Source organism: Aulonocara stuartgranti (genome assembly GCF_965226115.1).
Source record: "Aulonocara stuartgranti genome assembly, chromosome: 23".
Classification (NCBI taxonomy): Eukaryota; Metazoa; Chordata; class Actinopteri; order Cichliformes; family Cichlidae; genus Aulonocara; species Aulonocara stuartgranti.
The window spans coordinates 14565876-14589777 of record NC_138958.1 but is presented as its reverse complement, the minus strand read 5'-3'; the positions used below and the strand labels follow the sequence as shown (position 1 = coordinate 14589777).

Below are 23902 nucleotides of genomic sequence, written 5' to 3'. Positions count from 1 at the left end.
AGCAGAGCACTTTTTTCCTACTTTTCCCTTTAATCACTGTGCACTAAGTGTAAATTTATAGCTATAAAAAGTGCTGCACTGTAATTTTGCAGCACTTTGGTTAGTAATGGATGAAGACACACACCATCCCTCAGCCCCCATGACCCGCCCTAATGCCAAATTTAAACATCAGTAATGTGCACTGGTGTCTGAAATTCCATTGTGAAATGTTAAATTTAAATCTTGATGATATGCATCGTAACTATTGTAATCAGACACCCCAAGCTTCGCCTCCGTTATTAATTGTCCAAAGCATAATGATTTATTGTAGTCCTGCAGTAGGATTATTAATTTTCTGGTTGATTATACCTGTGGGCGGCAACAACGCTGTTCTGCATATAAGCATCTGCTAAATGAAAAAGTATTCTTCACATGAAAATATGTCCTTGGAGAAACAGCAGCTCATTTTTAGTTTAATCAAACATATGTAAAAGTACTGTTGATTATGGATACAGTGGCATGTATTCAGAGGGGAAATGTATAATGAACATTACTTAATGATTTTTTTTCTTTGTTCAGACTTGTTATTGAAACAGAAACTTCATTGTGTATGCGGTTAACTCCAACTGTTGCTCTTTCCAATCAGTTGCACGCCGTGACTTGGCCCTGCATCCCAAACTGCACCTGCACCGCAACAAAAACACGCAGCCCCAATATATGGCTCTGCTGTGACACTGGCGGTTTGCATTCCAAAGGAACGGCAGAGAGTGACAGAAGTGTGTGTACAATACAAACCGCTCGCAGCCAGGCAAGTCTGGGTACGCCCGGACTGCAAAATGCAGGCCAAGTTCAAACTTCACTCAAAGAAATCACTGGGATCTCAACACTTAGAGGAATGCACAGGTGCAGACACTCAGCAGCAGACAATCACAGCCAACACTTGATCAGTTTGACACTTTGCAGGGCCAGGGCCAGTGGCAAGTTCCTGTGGGAGTGTGATTGGGGCCCACGTAACAAAGGAAACAAGTCCACTGATGCCCCCCCAACCCTTCCCTGTATTTGTGCAGTAACCTGGCTGGTTGAATCCATCTCCACTCTTCTGCTCATTTACAGCCACACAGCTGATGGTTGTGTAATAACACTTTTACTCTGATAAGCTTGGCATGAGTATCCACTGGCATATTAATCTGTCCATGTCCAATTAATCAATGCTGGATTACATGTTGATGCTCTTAGCTGCAGGCTTCCACTTACATTTACTGATATCAGGATGTTACTTTTAATAGAACAGAGCACATTGCGTTAATTTCTTTGGCACCAAATAGATGTTTTTGCACTTCATTTTGGTTTAACATGATCAGTCAGGAGAGAATGTATGAAGAGCTCTGTTTGCAGCTTCATTGATCACAAGAGATATTACTATCGATCAAATAAATTTTCTCATGACTTTCATTAACCAAATTAAATTAAATATGCAATTAACGAGCCTCCCCGATAAAATTGGGAGGAAGGGGACATGATGCAGTACTTTAATGATACTGATTAGGATTGCTGCTTAACATCGCAGCAGTCTTATGCTAAATCAGGCTTGTTTGCAATACCACATCTGACACATCAGTGCTGAGAAGGGAAGACAGCACAGTGCTCACCCCATCCTCTCTGGCCACTAAGAAGGAGAGGCAGATTAATTAACAGACCTTTGCAGCCAATGAAGACAGGTGGCAATAATCCTGACAAGCGACAGATCTGAAGCCTCTCATACAAAACCAATTTCAACTGAGCTCCATTTTTCAAAAGCTCATCAGGGTGAAGAACGAGAGAGTTGAACCCGTGTGGCTGCAGAATTTGTTTCTCTCTGATTGCCTTGTCAGGATATCTTATCCGATGGCAGATGACCAAAACCCCACCCTTCATAGACAAACTCTCCCTCTTTCTGTCTCTCTGACACACAATCTGTTCCACACAATGCATCCTCTGTTTTCCCACTCACATGCGGTGCCTTACACTTCCCCACAAGGACGCACATTCAGCCACAATCAACCAGTCTCCAAGTTACTCATCAGTAGTTTGAGACTAGCAAGGGCATTTTGAAATGAATATGAGAAACAGACAGAGGCAGGCAACATCATTTTTTTTTTTGGAGACTTATATGACCAATATCACAGACAGGCTTCATCAACCTGAGCCAATACCATAATTAAGCTAAAGCTCGTTCGATGAGTTGTTTGAAAACAATGTCTCTCTCTACTCATTTTAACACACCAAGTCTGTGAAAGGGTGTTAAATATGCATGATACTGCGCTGCTGAGGTAAAAGAAAGGGAAATACATTAGTGGGTTTGTTGAAAGCTGGGCCTAATTAACCCTGCTATTATAATATGGGAAAGAAATGTCAGATCATTGTAACGTGATGCCGTTTGGCTGATCTGTACAAACCGCATGGTTAGATTTATGCATTGTTGCTCACATTCTCACACAGTACGTGTCGGGTTTACACAATACAAGAGAAAAGGCTTAAAGAACCAGACAGTCGGGTTCGAATCTCAGGTAACAAGTACAGGAGGAGGTAAAAAGACCATGTTGCATTGCAGTTCTGGCTCTCACACAGTGATCGTACTACAACCCCTGGCAAAAAATTTGGAGGATGTTCATTCAACTTTTTTTGCTTCATAGGAAATGACACAAAGCTATTTGGGACTTCAAACAAATTCAATTATAATATTTCAATTAATGGTATGATTGGTTTTACAGATTAAGTAGAGGAAAAATTATGGAATCATCAAGAAAGACATCACTATCAGCTTTAACACTCTTTGCTTGAGACCAACTTCTATCGCTGGCATAGCAACAGTGTGAGCGAATGATTGCCATCTCTCCTGGTTTTTCACTTGACATCCAACCCATATCATAAACGAGCGGGTAAATGTGCTTGTTTTTTATAGGCATGTCGCTTTAAGTTTGAGTTTTTTGCCACACTTTGTGTTGGATTTCCTTCTTGAAGGAGTTGTGTAACCCTTTCCATTGTTTCAGTCTGGTGCAAAATCATGTTAAGGTCTCTGAGATTATCATCTATACATTCAGGTATTTAGATTAGAAAAACACATTTCAATGTAACGCTGTCATTTTTTTCCTCAACACTGAGTGATTCAGTATTTTTTTCCCTTCATGTGATCTAGAAAAGATTTCTGAATTACAATAATTTAATTTAAATTGATTCAGGAATGTTAGATTAAGCCAGGATGTTCATCAATAAAATAAAAATAGTTTTCTTTGATCTAATTGTTTCCTACAAAATAAAAGAGCCGAGTGAATATCCTACAAGTGTAGTGATTCTATCATTATTGTCAACTGCCGTACTTTTAATTTAACACTGAAGAGGTGGTGACCTCACGCTGAAGGAAAATCACCAGGACTGTGATAATAATTATCTTTAACATTGTAGGGTTTAATTTACTTGGGAATAAAATGCATTTTGTTTATCTAATTACTAGAAAGAAGTATGTCTGCACAGAATCAGTGGCTAAACTATGCGTGCATCAGTCCTGCTTCTGTGCACCTCCTAAAGGCTAATCTTGAGCCAGTTAAAACCCTGTAGCGTAGAAATAAAAAAAAAACTTTGTTAGGAAATTTAAGAAAAATCTATCTGCCTGCCTAAGAAGGCTTTGGTGTATATATTTGTTGGTACTGGGATGACTGTGAGTAAACTGTGTTCACAAACTGTTTGTACTGTAGCACCTGGTCTGAACTTGTTTTGCACATGACAAATACACATATTGTTATTAATATAGAACTGAAACTATTGAAAAAAGCAACCAAAAATTAAACTTGATTAAAAATCAGAAAATAAAATGAATAAAGATTAATGAGTAAAATTCATACTTTTTCCTGTTATTTAAAGAATTACACTCCTTTTTAATTCATTACAAGTGCTGCTTTATAAACCTAAAATATCTGCAACATAAAAGTTGAAAAGAGTCAGCTGCAGTTTAAATTGAAGGCTCTGATTCTCACTGTTTATCTTGGTTGTTGTCTTTGATGTAATGAGATTATTTGTCTGGACAGAATGGACCCCAGTTGGTTTACTGCAGTGCAATCACCAGCACATTATAGTAATGTTACTATCCATTGGAAATTAAGTACATAATAATGTGCTGCACTTGCATTAATGTGATTGATCGTGTCTGTTGGGGATATGCATACATAACAGTCTTTGCTTCCCTTTTCGGCTCTTTAGCTAACCCTCCTCAGGAGAACCTCAGTGGTCGATGATAGGATCCACCCTGACTGTCCAAACACTGCTCCCTCTGGGACATTAATTTCCAGCCAGTCCAATGAGTGAGTCAAAAGAGACAGCGCTCACTAAGCATGAAGATTAGGGAGTCGGGATTCAAACTTCTCAATTAAAAAAGTCTCTTTTTTTCCCAGAGAGAAAGTATAATGGCAAATTAATTTCCCAGAGATTAATGTACAAGGTAAATATTTTAGTATAAGTAGTTATCTTCTAAAAAGTCAGAGGATCTACACCCCCTTTGCTCCCATCCCCCTCCCCTGCTCTCCCAGTGTGTGTTGAAAAGGCTCAGATGCATAAGGAGTCTAATGAGAGAAGAGATTCCAAGCAGCCTGATGGCTCTCATCAATCACCTTTCTCCTTTGGATGTGTGATGTCGGCCGGGGGATGGGGCCACGGAGGGGTGGGTGAGTGGGGAGGGAAGGCATCAGGCTTTTAATCTCAATAAGTTAATAGACTTTCGAGTTTGGTCATGCTAAGTAGAACTTCATCCTTGTTGCTTGCAAACAAGCAGCACTTACACGGGAGACGGTCTCAGGAGCTGCTTGGCATTTCCATGTTACAGAGTTAATTTGTGTCACACCTGAAATTAGGAGATCTAACTAGAGTTTGTCGATACACCTATAAAGGCCAGTTAAAGGTTACTAAATACTGACGCAGCTTGGGGAACCCAATCTAGATATCTACTGTGGCAAGAGTAATGGATCTTAATGTTAATTAGACACTGGCCTTTCCAAGCAAAATAACTGTAACATATTACTCCTGACTGTATAATACCATCCCATCTCTCTGTGTAACGTATTTAACAGCCCAGTGTCTGGTAGGTGAAAGCATGTCGTTTGATTTTTGTTGTCTAATGGCTGTCAGCAAACATCTTGTAGTTCTGGCAGTAGTAGCTCGTTGTATCGTTCCAGACACCAGTAAAAAACTAGCTGCATAAGCCTTTTTGTATGTGTGTTTGACAGTCAGTTTCCTAATATTAAGATTTTTGCCCAAAAAATCTCTGATTCCTTAGAAACACATTAGAACTTGAAAAAATTTGATTCCTCACAAAAAGTTTCAACAGTATAAAAAAAACAAAACACTTTATAATGTATTTAGCATTTTATGGATACTCATTCCTGTACTTTCAGCATTCAGCTAACCAACACATCATGACATTTTCTGCAGTATTTAACAACTAGAAGTGCACTTTACATTTTTTTAATCTTTATGTGATTTTACTGAAAACATGAAAAATTGCAATATTGCTAGAGCAGCTCTAAGGCTGTAAGTTTGTTTGTTTTTCTACTTGTAAGTGAAATCAAAGACTTCATTTCGCTTCTTGTCCTCTTTCTGAATGTAAACGCTGCGTAAAAACCTCGATGAAACAGAAAAACATACAGACCTGGATCAGATTATCTTCTGCCATATTACATCACCTGTAGCGGTTTGTTCCTCTCCAACACGTTATATTAAAACTTTGATGTTATTATTGGAGTTATGTGATGTAATATCGCCATGACAGTCCTTTAAATGATGGGCCAAACATTCTGACCATGACTTTATGAGGATTCTAACATATTTTTGTATAACACTGACGTGACAGCTGTGGTTCATTAATTATCTCCTTTGCTGGACATTGTGTATGAGTACTTCTGGAGGGAGAGGGGCTAATGTGGAAAATATGTAGAAAATGTATTTGGGTTGACAGTCGGGCTATTAATAATGATTGTGTTTGGATAAATAGTGCCCTACTTTCACAATCTGTAGAATCTAAATATTCCCAATAGGCTTCTTCCCTCCTGTATTGATTGATTAGTATAGTGTTTAAAGGTCATAGTCATAAAACATCAGGAGTAAATAACAGACTGATTTTTTTTTAATGTATTGCTTGTTGGGTTTTTAAATTATTGCTTCTCAGTGTAGTGTTTGGATTACCACGTGTTATTTGAATTTGGGATTGGCTGCAGAGCAAATGTAATTTCTGGCAAGACGGCGTTCCTCTCCATAAAGGGGCAGACCTGGGGGTAGATATCCTTTATGTACTGTGTTTGTAATCAGTTCCCTTCACGAAGACGATGCACCGCTGCGTCTCCTTTCTCTCTCCTCCCCAAAATACTCAAAACCTGCTTTCATTCTATGCAGAGTTACGTGGAGGTGAGACAGATGTGACTGGCTGTCTCCTTATTGTCGCCTTACTCAGCGTCTTCACAGATAATTAATTTGACGGAGAGCTTACAATAAAACACACTAAGACTGGTTTGGCCTTGATGTGACTAAAAGCTGCAGCCCGGTTGATGGATATGACGCTAACAGCTTCATTTCAGTCTGCCTTTTTAGGATTGTGTTCAAATGCTTTCAGTCTCGCAAACATTAAGGACTGACCACCACAACTGGGGTTTTTTTTTTTAATAGCTTTCCTTATAAGGTTCCCAAAATAAAAGAAGATAGCCTTGGGAGTACAGTCATGTCTCGGTTTATGCAGACATTTATCTCAACGTCTGGAGTTTCTTTGGCAAGAACGATGGCTCGCAGTATTTTCTTTTTTTATTTGTATTAATAAAAACATTTTCACCAACAGATATTTAAGAAAATTCAATTTCAGAAGAAGTCATTTCTGAATAACTAAATTCACTGACTATATATATATATATATATATATATATATATATATATATATATATATAAACCCCAAAAGGTGATTGGTTTTCATTTGGCTGCGACACTGCTCGACCTTGACAAGGAAAAAAAACACCACAAAAGAACCACGAGAGAACACGAGTGGAAACCATAACCCAGTAATTTAATCAGATCAACTGAAATCAAAGGAGGCAAAAGTTCAGGATTTGAATGCAATGAAATGTATCAGCTTCTTAGAACCTACTGACATTGCTCACTTGTGGAGGAGCAAGCCTCGACAGAAAGGGCTGAGTAATGAAGATGGATGCATTCTGTTATCAGCCAGCCACTTACTGGGGCCTGATGTAACCTTAAACATTGAGGATAGCTCAGTTGCACAAAGAATCTAATTAATGAATAACAGCCATGAAAGAGGACAAGGCAAGTGTGCATTTGCAGATGAATTCCAGACACTAATCAAACACTGTTTAAGTGGTTTGGTTTGTCTCCAGAGCGAGGCAATATTTGGACAGGACTTAAGGCACTGTTTGCATGCACACTTAATGACTGCATGCATTTTTTTAGTGCTTATATGTGTCTGTTGTGTGTGTGTGTGTGTGTGTGTGTGTGTGTGTGTGTGTGTGTGTGTGTGTGTGTGTGTGTGTGTGTGTGTGTGTGTGTGTGCTTTATCTTGCTTTCAGGTGTTATGTACAACCATGCCAAGCCTGAAGTAATGAAGCACTGAATGTGTAGAGCAGGTGTGAGGTTAAAGCATTAGTTTGAGTTTCTTCCAATATTAGAATATTGTTTAATCTCTATTACAGGGTCAAAGTGCAGTTACTGTACTAGGATTTGGATATGAAGAAACTGTGTTCTGCTGCTCAGTGTATGCTGACTGCTTTAAGCTGGGGACACATTTACAAGCTAGAGTGCCTCTAATTTCTACGAGGTGGACAGCTATTAATCTCTATAAACTGAGATCTTTGTATGGATATACCAGATCTGTGGCGATCGGGTCAACATTTTTGTACTTCCATTTGTAGTCCAAGTTGTATTGACCAATCACAGCTGAGTAAGCATTGGCTGCATTTAGGTATTTCCATGTGGGCTGCAGAAGTGGCGCGCAGTGCTATCTTGAGACCGTTCCCTATCGTCTAATGATGATTTATCCTTCATTCTTTCCCTTCGGGATGGTATTGCTCTCTCACTTATTCTCTGTTGTGGTCAAATGACACATAAATCAGTCGCTAGATGTCAACAATGTTATGCGCAGTTTTTCTTAAATCTGTTTTTACACAAGTTACTGCAAACTTTTCACAATACAAGTGTTTTCTCTGAGAGCTTTTGATGTGAATTTGCACAGGAAAGGTTGGGTTGTTTTAATCCATGAAGTTAACAGAATGGGAGGAGATTGAAATGACAAAAATCTGCCAGTGTTTCCATGTTAAACAGAAGAAATAATGAAAGGATATCTATCTTCAGACAATTAAAGGTCCGTCTCTTAGTTTTGTTGGGATTTCACTGTTCCTGTTCGTGTTTTAATATTAATGCGTTAACCACAGCTGGTAGTTTTAACATGAAGTATGTTCTCCAGTGAATCAGTCAGCACACTCCAGGCACTTAAGTTAGGTTTGGACAAGCAGTAACAGGCCATTATTTTAGTCAGCTAGAGAAATTAAAAACAAACTAATCCAAATCTGTGGAGTGCCTGAACCTGTTTTTTATGCCATTTTTTATGCTAATAATATTCTTTTTAATATCATGTCCTTTCACAGCGCTCCTGCTGTTATAACACCTTATTAAGACATGTTTCAACGTTCGTTTTGCCTTTATTGGCTCTTGAAATTAACCAATAGATGAAATTAGCTTGAATGATGTTTGATGTCTAAAGTATGCTAAATGTGGGTATTTTATTTCCTCTTTTGGAGAATAAAGAAAGTACAGTGTTGTTTAGGTGCTCTCCAGAATTTATGGACTCAAGTCAAACATTTCATGTAAACTCAGAGAAAGTAATTTCCCCACAGGGATCAATAAAGTATACATTATTAAATGACAAAAATTTAAATTACAAACAATAAGATAAGAATGCAGATCATGTTATTGTGTTTCAAAATTGTGAGTCTCTATTTATGTAATCTTGCAAACTTCAGAGAAACAGCTTGAATTTGACTTTGGAGGATTTCACACTGAGCCAGAGCGCTCTGCACTTACCTGTCTGCGCTAACGTGGCGATAGTCATCGGCTCAGCTCACTTAACTCTTCGTGTCATAGATTTGCTGAGCTCATATTCAGGTAAACAAAACAACCTGAGCTACTGACTACAAAATATAATTTACCAAACCACTTAGAAGGACATAACGCATGCATAATATGCACACCCTTCACTTTCCAGGCGGGCAGTCTGGACATTATTAATAAACAGAGTGACGCTGACAGACAGGTTGACGGTTGGTCTTTGCTTTTACTTCATGTTCTCCTGTCTTTCTTGCATAATACTCTCAGCTTGACAGGACTCATTTTAATGCTTTCGTTTTATCCCTCACCAATAGCATGAATATGTTGATGTCACGCACACACAAGCTCACATTCAGTCGAAATGAGCACAGGGTAATTGTACTTTTAAGTGGTGCTTTTCATCCACACTGTAGTTGAAGTTGTTCCGAAATAATCAGGGTGCTAAATTAAAAAATGAAAGTGTCGCAGGAACGTTATTGTAGCATTAAATATGAAGTTTACGCAACTTGAGCTTTTTTTTACTGCTTTGAGCATTTAAAGTGGGTTCATCCAAACGTGATCACGGAGGTCAGAATCAAAAACATTTCTGCGTTTCTACATGTAGAATGAACGTTGTCACGAGGCTTCCTCTTTTGTGTCGTCCAGTACCAGCTGCAGAGGAGTTCCCCGTGGCGGTCGGTGAGCTTCCAGTGGCAGACGTGGCTCGTGCTGATCACAGCGACCGTTTTGATGAGTCTGGTGCCCTACGCTGTTTACTGCATGATGACGGCCTTCACCAGCCCTCCTCCTCCCAGCACCTTTAAAGTGGCAGCAATTTTCTTCGGTATACTGACAGAGACCCTGCTCATCAAGTGAGTGTGTTCTGTTTTACTGTGCATTTATTAACTAACTCATATGTGTACTGTTTTTTTCCCACCATGGAGTGCCCTTGGGCTGAACTCAGTCTAACACGGTCAGAATGATTAATGATTAAAATGGTGATAACATTCTTTCCGCACTCTTTCCACATTCTGTTCTGCTAAATGCATAAAACAATATTATCAAGTAACATTTCATTTTTATGTGAGTTTAAAAACAAGAAGCAGCGAGTGCCTGTGTCATCCAAATAATCATCTCTGAAAACATGTTGTTGTCTGACCCACAGCACCCTCCCACCTCTCTTGTTTTCACTTAGTCTCCTTTTCCATCTCTATATTGCTAATTGGAACGATGCCTGCGGTACTGTAAACCATTAGTAAATGAACAGTCTGTTTTTATTAACATCTTACTTGTAAATAATGCATTAGATTTCTGGCATAAACAATAACTACTCTCTGATTAGAAAGCAGCATATGGCAGGTCCTGTAATCAGATTACAGATACAGGTTATGTAACCTGTAATTGCCTAAATTAGTGATAAATATATAATGGGTTACTTCGAATTATATTTCCTAATAATATTTTTGAAAATCAAGCTATGTTTTTAATGTGGCTTTGCCGACTTTGCTTAATTAAACTGGATGCTGGGATTCAGACAAGCTCCCCTGCTTAATAACATACTTTCTAAAATATGATGGTGGCAGTGGAAGTGACCCTCCAATCACCCTAAACAGCTTTCTGTGCCAGTAGCAAAATTAAAACTTTGTGTTCTACATGTGTCCTTCCTCTAGTATTTGTTTTAACTTGGAGGAAAAAAAAAGGCAGGCTGTTTGTAATTAACTCAACAAGGCTTCTAACGTTTTTTTCCCCTTCCTCTCTCTCCATTAACCGCCCTTGCAAGGAATGTGGCTACTCAACTGGTAATTAATAAATATAGTGGTGGTAATGTGCTTCTGCATCATTATGTTGTTGAAGCCCTTATCCACACTAGTAATGAGCTGTAATTTTATGACAGGAAGTTGGTTTGTTTACAGCATGTTTGGCAGCGTCAGATGGGCTGCGTTCTCAGCAGATCTCAGCTGCAGGTATTTGCTCGATAATTAAGTCAAAAGAGGTTCAAATATGTTTTAGTTCAAATGCTCACACTCTTACAGGAACCATTCATGCTGACATGTGGTTTTCAGTGAGTAGCACATTGGAGCATCTCCTTTGTGCTATTCATGTTCCCATGTGTCTACATAACAAGTTAAACAGATGATCTGTTTAGGTCCATAATGTCCATAAGTATTTGGACAATGATGCATTGTCTTTTTTTGTAATTCTCGCCCCTGTACAGAGCTACAGTCAGTGGATGTTAAATTAAAAATCAATCAAAAATAAGACTGAAGTTCAGACTTTCAACTTTAACTCAAGTGGTTTAACAATCATAGTCATTTTTACACACAGCCAAACCACTTTCCAAGGTTTAAAAAAAAAAATTAAACTGTTGATGGACAAGCAGTTTGATATCCAAGTGAGCCTGCTTGCCTTGTATTTTCATGACAAAGTATGCAGATAAACAATCTGTAGTTGATTTCAAGTGTTGAAATTGAGGCCTAAAGAAATATCAGTGCTAGTGAGGAAGGCATTTGAACTATCATAGATTTAGTAAAAACGTCATGAGTGTCCAAATCAACAATCTGGGTCCTTCTTAAAAAGAGGCCTGTGCTGACCGGCTCAGTAACACCAACAGGTGTGAAAAAACTCAGTTCGATTAAAGTTGAACTACTAGTTATATTTTTCTGCTTTGATTGAAAGCCTACAACCAAGAAAGTGCAAACAACTTGTTACACCCAGGAAAAAGAAGGTAAGATTAGACAAACATCTAAAAGTGCCTGCACAGTTCTGTAAAACAGCCTTTGGACAGAAGCCAAGATGAAACTGGCACTGAAAGATGTACCAGAATGATGGGAAGAGAAAAACATGGAGAAGAAAAGGAACAGTTTGGGACCTGAAGCATACTACATCATCTGTAAAACATGATGTAATGTTATGGCATGGGCATGTATGGCTGCTAGTGGAACTGGGTCAGTAATGTTTTTATTGATGATGTCACTGCTGATAAAAGGAGCAGGATGAATTGTGAGGGGTACAGGGCAGCACTCTCTGCTCACGTTCACCCCAGTGCTGGAAAACTGGTGGGACGGCACTCATAGTGCAAATAGATAATAATCCAAAGCAAACCTCAAAAACAACCCAAGAGCTTCTCAAAGCAAAGAATTTAAAAATTCTTCAATGGACAAGTCAGTCATAAGATCTCAACCCAATGGATCAACTTTTCAGTCATCGAGTTTTCAGTTGAGCCTCTGGAAATGGGGCACTGTGTATAAAAAAGAAAGCTAATAAAATACTTTTTAAAAACCGTTTGAATTAATTAAAAGTGAATGTTAAAATCCACGTGGTGGTGTACAGAGGTAAAACTGCAAAAGTTGTTATTGTCTAAATAGTTAATGACCTAACTGTACATTATTACTGGTACAGTAAGAAGGTTAATGGGAGCCCTCATTAGGATTGGTGGTCTACACAGACCTTGTGTCTCATTGTGCTTGTGCTGCCTGGGATGTGCCAGTGTCCTGCTGCCCCTTGTCAGTGTGCATCTCAGTCACACTTCAGCCCCAAGGGTGGGAGCTCTAGTAAGGAACGACCCCAACTCACCCCCACCCACGACTCTGCCCGTTAGTCTGACAGACAGGGATAAGATGAAGATAAACAAGCAAACCGCTCAGAATGACCTTTTATTGTCTGCATCATGTTGGATCCTTGTTGTGAACTCATTTGCTTAATTTGAGTTCACAACAAAAAACCAATGGGAGAAAATAAGTGCAGGACACAGGTTCATCTTCTATGGGGTTAAGTGCTAATTAGGGGGTGTATTTGACCATAAAACCTCGTCTTGCAAGAAAATCCACCAGTCAGTCCCTGGTAGATTATGACACCAATGAGAGACTCAAGGGTGAGTGGACTTGCACATCTTGAGGGTCCTACTCAGTAGCTACAGGGTGAACAACAAAAGGCAGAAGCTATTTGTTGCCTGCTACCAAAAGTGACAGACCCCGGACGATCCAGAGACAAAGGCAGCTGCGGACGGACTCGCCAGATGTTGAACGACAAAAAGTTTTACTGCCCATAGAATGAAAAACCCAACAATCATATGACCCCCTATGAGCAAGCACTTTGGCGACAGTGGGAAGGAAAAACTCCCTTTTAGCAGGAAGAAACCTCCAGCAGAACCAGGCTCAGGGAGGGGCGGGGCCATCTGCTGCGACCGGTTGGGGTGAGAGAAGGAAAACAGGATAATCACTGGGAAGCAAAATGGAACTGAGATTAAAATCTGATTAATCACCCAGATCTGTGTAGTTGTTGTGTGTCAGCTACAGCATCTTTTGTTATGTAAGATTTATTTAGACGAAACCACGCAGCAGGTCCAGCTCCACATGTTAGCTCAACTTGACAATAATAATTTTATTTCACAGTTGAGTTCAAGAATACATTTTTGTTCATCTCATAAAAACTCGAACAATCCTTCTTTCAGCGATGCTCTGGCCTCCTTCCGGCATTTTGACCCTCCAAAATAATCTTCTTGCCTCCTCCTCGTGCTGCAGGTCTGTTATTGGACACATTCACGAAGTCACATGATATTTGTCAGACTTGAACTGCCTTTCAGAGGGCTGTCACACAGTATGCGCTCTCTCCTTCCTTTACTGTCATGGTGAGAGTTTGCGGCGCTGCGACAGTGCCCTGACCATGCAGCTCTGCGCTGTGAATTTTTATATGCCATTGCCTGGAGGTTAGAAACTCTCATTATGCCGTGTTAGATTTATTAAAATAGATTATGGAAATGTTAATTAAGTCATTAATTACATTATTTAAGCAGCATTGACAGATAAGGGAGTGTGTATGTGTGTGTGTGAGGGGGGGTGTCGAGCTCCCTGGGTGGTTTAAAAGGATGTGATTGGTGACAAGGGACACTGTGGAGATGGCGTCTAACCGCTAGCACTGACATGATACAAAGTGGCCTACGCTGCTCTCTCACCTCACGCTACTGTCTACAGCAGTTTGCAGAGCTGCCTGAGGACGAATAGCTCATCGCCCTTTTACAGATTTAGAAGTGCACACAAGGCTACAAATGTGCTGCTTTTAAGTGGCCACTGCACGTAAGTTGAGCAGATTTGGAGACGAGTGCTCTGAGCGTACATTCTGCTTTACATTCTCGTTTTTTGTGAACGTTTGGACGAAGCATTCGCGCTGACATATGAGCAAAAGGCCTCAAACCAAATTTGCAAGCCGTTCCAAAGGAAAACACAACAGCACAATTGTAAGATGAATTACCCACGAGTTGATACCATGGACTCTCTTATCTGTTGACAGTTTAGTTACCACAAAGCACAAGAAATGTGTTTTCCAATTCTCTGAGAATTGAGCTTTTCTTTGTCCCATCAAACCTATATTAAGGGAGGGAAAATTGCTCTGATCACTCTTGATAAGAACAAATGATAGATGTTGTAAACAAGCCGAAGGCTTCAATTCTGATCTGAGGCATTGATTTGCCTCAGCAGCCAATTACTGTGGTGGACCGAGGTTATGCATTCAGTGTACTGGGAAAAGGATTTTTTTTGTTCACCTATTATTAGTTTGTAAAATGCTAAATTAAAACAGTTTTTTTTTTTTAATGGTGAAAAAATCCAGGTGGAAATAAGCAGTCTTCGCTTAGTTTTCGATCAGGTTGAAGGCAGCGCTGAAAGGTGAATGTCTTCATATTAAGTGGCTGCTGATTGTAGGAAATGATACAGTGTGTTGCTGCCTGGCCACGTCAGAGTCAAGCTATCATGATTAGCTTCTACATCAGTCACATGAACCCAATGATCAGTAACTGATTACTGAGATAGTTGGTATGCACTGTGCCTACAAGAACACACTCATGGAAGGTCTCCCAAGACTGAAACATGCTTTTTTTCCAGTGTCACAGTAGAATTTTACATTTTCAGCATTTTTTCTCTTTCTCTCTTTTTATGTATGTTGTATGTATGAATGTATGTATTTGTTGTCCACCACATCCACTCCAAAACAGACATGGGACACTTTGTTTTTCACTTGTCAAACATTCTCTGAGTCGCTGATGCTTAATGTGTAGGTGGGAGGTAAGGTGGAAAGAGCTAGTCTGGCTCCCATCACCAACTCCTCAAAGGTTTACCCATTAACATTTTATATTCAGATTAATTAAAAATTAAAGAAAAGACCACTGATGGCTTCTTTGGCATTGATTCTCTGTTGAGTTTCTGGAATTCAATTCGAGTTATAAATGCCACTCTACCAAAGCATATTTCTTAATTTGGTGTTTTGATGGTGAACACAGTCCAATGCACTGGCCCGTTATCTCTGGGTTGAGAGTTGGTTAATCTAAAAGCTTTATCATTTTTTTTATACTCATCAAGCCACTCGGTGACCCGTTGTGTCCACAGACATTATAGAAGATGAACATAGCCACTGAGATATTAGTGAAGACCTCTTATGAGTCTATTTTTCATTAGTATCTTGGTGGGTTGGATTTAATTGTTGTTCAAAGGAATTCTTCAACAATCTGCAGTGCAGGAGTATTGACTAAAGAGTTGTCATTGAGTTATTACTTAGTTAGCATGCCATAAATAATCCTCCTTTTTAGCTTTAATAATGAGGATAATTTATATTTACTGAAGTCAGAAAACGGGGGCGCCGAGGGCTGAAATCCCAGAGACTTTTATGCAACCGGAAGTCTTTTTTAGTGAAGGACCCCACTGGTCATTAAAAAGAATGAAAGTTTAAGCACTTCCTCACTGGATTCACCTTTAAGACCCGCGAGCACTGTCCATCTTTTATACCCTAGTTTTGTGCTGTGGGCGGAGGAGATTGTCAACCTGGAAGCGATCTCTCCCTTCAGGAAAGAGTGTAGTATTTATTGTGCTGACCTTTATTTAAACAAAATTCAACTTGTATCTCATTTTGTTCATAAGCGGACTCAAACCATGTAAGCAAAATCCGCCCGCAGGACAACACAGGCACCAGATGCTCGCACAACAATACAACAATGCTCTCGTAACAACTGTTTGTGCATAGCAACTAAAAGGTGAGCGCAGTGGTTGGTGAGATCTTTTCAGATACATTTTGAGCTACTGTGCACAAAGAAGTACATCGTTTGTTTGTTTTTTAAAAAAACATCCTCACAGTTCAGTTGGTCTCAGTTCAGCAGCAACAGTTTTTTGTAACACAAGGGCAAAAAGGTTTTGGTCATATTAGGTCACATGTGCTGTTTGCATGCAAGAGTCCAACAAACAAAGTGCTTCCAAGTTTTTATCCCTGTTTAATAAAGAGGGTGAATGTTAAGGAGTTAATGGCCCTGATGTACTCTAAAACACACAGACCTGGTTCTGTTAATACTTATTTCCATCTTCATGTGCCTGTTTACAAGAAGTTCACAACAGTAAATATTGAGCAGCATCCGGACACTCCTTGTGGACTTTCACAGAAACGGTATTTAATCATTTACACTCTTGCAGCTTTGTTGACCTCTCTGTGGAGTCCTGTTCTTTGGAATCTTAACTGCCCACACTGACCTCTTTCATACCTTTTCTCTGCAGTGCAGGAGTATTAAACATCCTGGCTTAGACGATCCGAGCAGTTTCTTCCAACATGTTTTTGACCAAGCAAAGACGTCTTGTATAGATGTTTTTGCAGGAGATGGTGCTGGATAGAAAAATGTGTAATTTCACTCCAGTGTAGCAGGTTCTGATTTACACAAATTAGCCAAATGATTACAAGAACTCGCAGAGGAAGTGAGTAATGATGATTGGCTCATGGCATGTTCAAAGGGTACGTGAACAGTTGGTTTGTGTAATCAGTATGTTGGATTTGGGAGACACGACCAGGTGTTAATCCCTGTAATCCAGACATAACGACTGATGACTAAGATTGATTGTTTCCAAAGTGGGAAAATTTGTGGGTCAACCGCAGGGTGAGGAGGGACAAACAGCCACAAGCTGTTTATATAATATATAATATAATGAAAAAAGTATGACCTGCGGCCCCTCAAGCTCTTAAGGAATCTGTTGCTAACGATGAGTCGTGTAGGGATCGTGCCTCAGCTTGGATTCAGATGCTTAGCGGCAAGCAGAGGACCACAGCATATTTGGGTTAGTGGTCGTAAAAGTTTGGCTTATCGGTGTTTACTGATGCATCAAAAGAATTTTAATGTCAGCATGAGACGGTGAAGCTCGTGAATATTTTAAGACTGGGCTGTATGGGAGGCCCTCTGAATTCAGCTGCAGGCTTCCACGCTCTCTAACGACTAAGTTAATGGGAGGAGAGGGACTTAGTAATGAGATTAGGATTATGTTATTACACTAACAAAGTTATTTGGGATTTGCCAAAGTGCGAATGTAGCTAATTGGACTTTTTCGGCAAAATTATGTGGGATGAAGCAGTCAAACCTTGAGTCTTTTCCTAATCTTTGTGCTTTGGCTGGATTTTCTCAGGTGTCTGTGGAGTTACTTCAGCTCTCGGTACCGGCAGGCGGCGCAGAACTCCCTCGTAGTCCAGCCCAGAGACTCGACAGAAGACAGAAGCAACCCCGGCCTCTGGGATCGGCCTGAGGCCGCCTCGGCAGATCGCGCTTCATCAGCAGCCTCATCCACTCACATGGAGGAGAGGAAAGTGGATGTGTTGAAGAGTGGATGCCTCAGCCTTTTCTGAACCAACAACAGAAGGAGTTTACAGATTACAGGGTGAGAGTAAATCCTTGGGGAATTAGATGTGTCTGAGAGCCATTGAAGCTAACACATCAGTATATCAGTGTGGCATTTATAAGAACTTACACTTTAAAACCTATTTTTGAGGTGTCAAATATTCTTGTTTTCCTTACACTCTCACTCGTTTCAGTGGATATATTCACACATGTTGCAAATTGATAACAAGGAAGGGAATGCACGCAGGCAGCATGAGTGTATTCAGGCTCAGAGAGGGGGAAAAAAGCCTGAAATTACTCCCTTTCCTTAATGATGCCCACACAGAGACAATGGGGCGCCGCTCTGATTAGTGTCACCTGTCCTTGTGCATCTCATCAGCTCCATTATGGCTCCATCTCCCATGCTTCTTCTGCTAATTGAATAGCCTGTGAAGTGGTGACGAGGACGGGGGCGAGAGCAACGTCTGTCCCGCTGCTGCTTCAGAAATGAGACTAAAGCTTCCCAGAGAGACACTAGTTCTTAAAACATAAACCATTATTATACAGACAGAAAACGTGCTAACAAGTCGCTCTCATGTTATATTACCATCACACTGTCTGCACATTATTTTCACCTATAACTGCTTGGAATTAACATTTTGGGCCATTTGCAGCAAAAGAGATGGATGAGAGGAATGATAATCAAACACGCATCTGTTTATTAAATATAAAATTATTGCTGGTTAGGTTAGCTTAGCACAAAGTCTGGGAACATAGAGCCTGGCTTTGATGAAATCTGCATACCAGGTGAGCTCTGAAGCTCGCCACCAACCCCCGATATGTTGTGTCTTTGGTCTCTTCCAAAACTGACGTTGTGGGCAGTTGAAAATGGTGTAAGACAGACATTAATCTATCAAGTGCATCTTTTTAGCCTACAGCTCCTGATGACTGTTACCAATCAGCTTTGCAGCTGCTAAATGAATCATGTAAAATATTAAATAGTACCGATTCCCATCTGCCATGGTTGCAGCCAGTGGGTCCTGGTGAATAAACTGCTTTTCTGGAGGAGAGACCTAACATGTTGATTGCACAATTACCTTGCTTGGTGTACGTTTGCATTACTTTCAAATAAAGTTTCCCATAGCAGCTTCCCACAAAACCTTTGAATAGTTCACTTTGAATAGTTTACATCAGAACAACCCACTCAGACATCAGCAGTTGCTCCTTCTTTATTCAAAGCAGCTGTCAGTCACAGCGATCTGTAATGAGGACAAATAATCTTATTATAGCATCAAATAACTTATAATCAGCAAACTGATAACAAAAAATATCAACATCAGTGTTATGGCAAGTTCCTGCAATAGGAAACTATTTGGTTTTGGGGGGAGGGGGTTAATTAAAGGTTATATAAAGGTTATTGCTGGAAGTAAATATACTGCAATTTTGGGAGATTGTCCGGGATTCGTTTACATGTTTTTAACGGGGGGAGAAACTGAAGTTCCCAGGAGGGAATTAGACCTGCACTCAGAAGGACTCTTAACCTCCAAGCTGTCACCCGAGTGATGACACGTTGATGACATCATCCAGGTTTTGAGTGGAGCTCTCCTTCAGTATTCGCTCAAATGTGCTGTAAATTGGTGTTCCTGTATAAATGTGTTTCATAGGAAACTGTCTTGTATATTAAACAGTCAAATAAGTGAGTGTTGTCCTTTGTTAAATCACTGTGTGTGGGGGGGGGGATAAAGTAAATGAGAGTTATTATAAACTGAGGCGGGCCTCTATCTGATGTTTGTATTCAGTTGTTTTCAGGTCAGTCTATATTTAGTCAAAAGCAAAGACATGAGATATTATTCAGATGTGAAGACAAAACCTTGAAGTATAAAAAGTGCTCTTTTATTTTGATTGGATAAACATTGCCAGCTGTGATGCAGGGCTGCAGTGTTGGTGCCTCTCCTGCCAGGCAGGAGCTTTGCTGTTATCTGCATGTGCCCGAGGCTCAGCTAATGTAAAAAGATCCTCCTCGCTCTGCTCTGCTAGCAGTGAGCTCTGCAGGCTTATCCTGCTCAGTCCCTTTCCGTTTCACCTCCCAGTCACAGCCAAGTGACTCTCAGCTGTGCAGCGCCTCAGCTCGGGCCTTCCTACAGACAGAATAGAAGAAGTACAGCAGTATCTCATGCTCTCGAATCTGTTAAATGCCACAACAACAGTGTCCCGACGCCTGTATGGGTTCTGGGACTTAATTTGAGTGCGTGGGACCAGATGGACACCTTCGTGAGTGTACAAGTGTGGATTATTCTGTAGGCTACATCTGGGGCTCCACATGGCACAGCAGACTGCAGTAAGAGAGGCAGGTGGGCACATGGGGAGGGCACACCTCCAGTGGGCTCTCTTACATCTATACACACCGACAAGACATCTCCGCAAATGGCAGACTGAAAGGTTACGAGACCATCCTGCAAGACAAATGCCTTTCCGAATCCTGGCCGGTGTCCTCTTCTGTCCTTAACTTCCTGTGTGTCATCAGCATTCTGCTGTTTTCAGGTGACTTCAGGTTGTGTTTTTTTTTTTCTTAGTTTGTTTCTGTTTGATGCTTTTGTCCAAAACATATTTCACCACATCCACATAGTGGGAATAATTTGGGTTAAAGTGTCTTGCTCAAGGACACTTTGTCATATGGACAAAAAGAGAGAGGGAATGGACTGCCACTCGTATGATTAATGGCCTGCCTACTCTACCACCTGAGCTACAGCTGCCCATAGTACTGTAGGAGCATACCACCACCATCAGCACATTATCACATTGTTCAGTATTTATCAGTGGTGGAAATAGTAAGATCATGTGATAACAGTAAGGGAGCAATATGCTGTGTAGCATTAGGAAAATCCACTGCTGAAATAACAACTCAGTAATTTGGTAGATTAATAAAAATTGAAATCTAATTAATGATTATTGTGTGATTGAGCTGTTGGTGAGTTCATTTTCTTAATCACCCTGAGAAAAGTAAAAAAAAAAAAAAAAAAGATGAGGTGGTAGACGTCAATCTTTTAAAAATAGGTCATTCTAGCCTGTTGTTAGGTGGTTGCCAGGTAACCTAATTGGCGTTATAATGTATCATGAGTAACTGAAGCTTCGTGGATACAAATTATTACAAGTTATTGTGGTGAAATAAGCATGACACAATGCATAAAGGCTAAAATGGTTGGTAAGTAACTTAATGACTTAATATATTTCGTGTAGAGCGCACACACACACACACACACACACACACACACACACACACACACACAGCAAGAGATTTTATGGAATATAGTAAATTGCACAATTCCAAATTTTAGTCAACAAATTTAACTATTATTTATTGCATAAATCTGCTGAATTACCATAGTAGCAAAGGGATAATGCAACTTTATAAAGTTGATATTGTAAAGCATGCTAACAGCTAATGTGTCCAATATTCATTTTACACTGAGCTCACTTTTGGTCTCCACCATTGCATGAAAATGTGTCTAGGTCTAGTTTGTGGATGCTCAACTATGTGCACTTGCTATTTTCTTTGTGTCATTTGCTGCTGTGTAATTGGATTTATCTGAGCTTGTAAACCAAATGACACTAAAATGCTCCACAACACCGAGAGGAATAGCAGTGCAGTGTATTTGTGGGTTCATGATTTCTAGGGATGTCTTTCACATTACGCACAGTTGGTGCTGCTGCTTTTCAGTATTGCAAATCAAACGTCTTTAGGGTTTAGACTGACTAATCTGAAGAAGTTGTATTGCAGTATTTTGGAGGGTTTTTTTTACATGATTTTTTACATGTGATACATTTTTTAAAATATATTGTTATAGTTACTCTGTGTGACATATGTTGCATACTCTATATATTGCGTTTGCACTGACTGCAGTAGCGAGGAAAGAAAGTGACTCGATTACCTGCCATTTCATTTCTTGTGACTCCTTTGTGCATAGGTAGGCAATCTAATTACAGCGTGGGAAGGACAGACTCTTCACTCCAATAAATTTGTACTAATATAAGGAGGATTTGCCTTTGATACTGGCATTTGATTTGTTAACAAGTGCATCACCTCTATAATCACCTTATGACACTGATACAATATGTGTTGCAGTTAAAAAGCGCTACCTACAAATGTCTAATTAGACCATAATATATCCAAGATGTGTATATTGTCACGTATCGGGGAACCCGAATCGTTCTGTTTCCTAATAAAAATTTTCCACGGAGCACATTCGCAAAACTCAACCCAAACTTATTAATGCCCCTCACTCATTAGATTGAACTCAAGCCCAGGGCTTTGTGAAATCAGAGCTCATTAGAAGAGTCCACCTCATTATGAGTGGCCAGATCCATCAGGAGAGATAAAGCTCCCGCTCTTCGCTGACTGAGATCCAGTCAAACACACCCGCAGCGCTTCAGACCACATGTGAACAAGATATTTGCTTTGAAGCGCCAACACACGGATTCGAATGAGCGTGTCAGAGCGCCAAATGTCCTAGGTTGCAAGTGACAGGGGATCCGCTTTAGAGCTGGCTACCTGTTGAGGAGGATTAAACAAAATACAGATGGTGTTTACATATTAAGCAAACAAAGGCAGGCTCTGCTCTGATGATGACAGGAGAGTGCTTTCATCATTTTAAAGTAGAACATTTTGATTTGTTGTTGTGACGCACTGCTTCTATACCTTTCCACGAGCCTCCAGAGTTTCACATTTGAGCAAGTGGCTGCAGATAGAAAGTCCTGAATGATGTTTCTGTGGCCCTGAGATCACCTCTGAAGGACGAAGGCTGCTGAGTGTCCGTCCGTGTACTCCAGCCATCAACACAACAGGAGCCCAGCGCGGTCTGATCCACCGCGGGTCGACTTGAATAAATTAAATGAATTACCAGCTGCCTCGTGCAAGTTCGCAGGATGCAGGGTGGCATGAGCACGCCATTACAACAATGATAAGGATATCTGCACGGCCTTGTGTTAAAGGAATTACGCATAGCATCCAGAGCCTCTAAGGGAGTGTGACAGTTTTGCGCACACTGGCAAGTTAGTATGACATGAAAATGTGTGTGGCTGCAGAACAGCACGGCTGCCACGTGGCCTGAGTCAGGGGCACGGAGCGCTCGCTGAGAAGTCAAAAAAAATGGAATCTTATTGTGATGCAAATGGACACCGTATTGTGCTTAAACAATGCATTAATCTGTCCCCTATTTGTGAAGATAACATCAGAAGACGCACAGTAACACAAAATGATATCCTGCGAGGTTATTTAAAGCGATATGACATCACATCCTGACACTGCGAGAAGTGCTTACTGCCCGTCCGGCTGGTTTTGTCTCCAGCTTTGATAAAAACTGATGAAGGATAGAACGCTGCTTTTGAGTCCCGGCCGCTATATTGGAGAGTTGATTTACATAATATTATGTATATTGTATTCCGCTGCGTCCTAATGTTTGAAAGTAAACTGAATTTAAGTGTTCAGCGGCTGGAAGAAGTGTTAAACGCAGGACACGTGGCGAGGTGTCCGATAGCTTTGTCTTCTACCTGTAATCTGATGCCGCGTGGAGAGGAGGGATCGGCCTCACTTCCCCTCAGAGTGATTTATGATTGAGGACATGTTAATAAAAATATCAAAACAATCTGAGCTCTGCTGGGGAAGATACCGGTCTGCTACGTACATCATGCTCGACAGGTCCATGCAGGGAATCGCCTGCTCGGTGATATTATGCTCATATGGATGCCCCGTTGCCCTGCTCTTGAATAGAATATGCAGCTGTTGTTGGGGGTCGGTGGGGGAAGTACTACTCACACAAGGTGACATTTGCATGAATGTATGCTCCTTGAGTGCAACTCTGCTCAATAGGTGAAGCTCCTCTTTAAAATCTTATGTCAACACTTGTATGTACCTATCAATCCATCAGGACGAGTTAAAAGTCATTAAATTTTGAGCTGCACGGGTCGCCTGCCCTTTTCAAGAGCACAGTGTGCTGTCATTTGACAGCCGGCGGTACAGGAGTGAAGAACACGCCGCTTTTACTGAGTAAACACCCATTTAAAATCTGCTTTTCCTAAAGGATTCATATGTGAAATCACTGGAGAGACACGGCCCAAATTGTTCATTAAATGCCCTCAGTGGCTGAATGAAACCATGTAACTGCCACACCACCACCACAATCCCCTTTGATGGATTTATATCGAGTATGGGCG

The 23902-nt window shown here is 40.5% G+C and overlaps 1 protein-coding gene across 3 annotated transcripts in view; it reads left to right on the top strand.

Annotated features, from left to right (window-relative positions):
- LOC309700953 (uncharacterized protein) overlaps window positions 1-19389 on the top strand; it is a 129336-nt gene extending 109947 nt beyond the window's left edge. For all 3 annotated transcript variants that reach the window (XM_082524881.1, XM_082524882.1, XM_082524883.1), the window contains exons 4-5: window positions 9748-9953; window positions 17505-19389. In XM_082524881.1, the coding sequence (XP_082381007.1) occupies window positions 9748-9953; window positions 17505-17721 (423 nt within the window). In that variant the 3' untranslated portion in view covers window positions 17722-19389. The remainder of the gene's footprint in view (window positions 1-9747; window positions 9954-17504) is intronic.
- Window positions 19390-23902: the final 4513 nt, after the last annotated feature.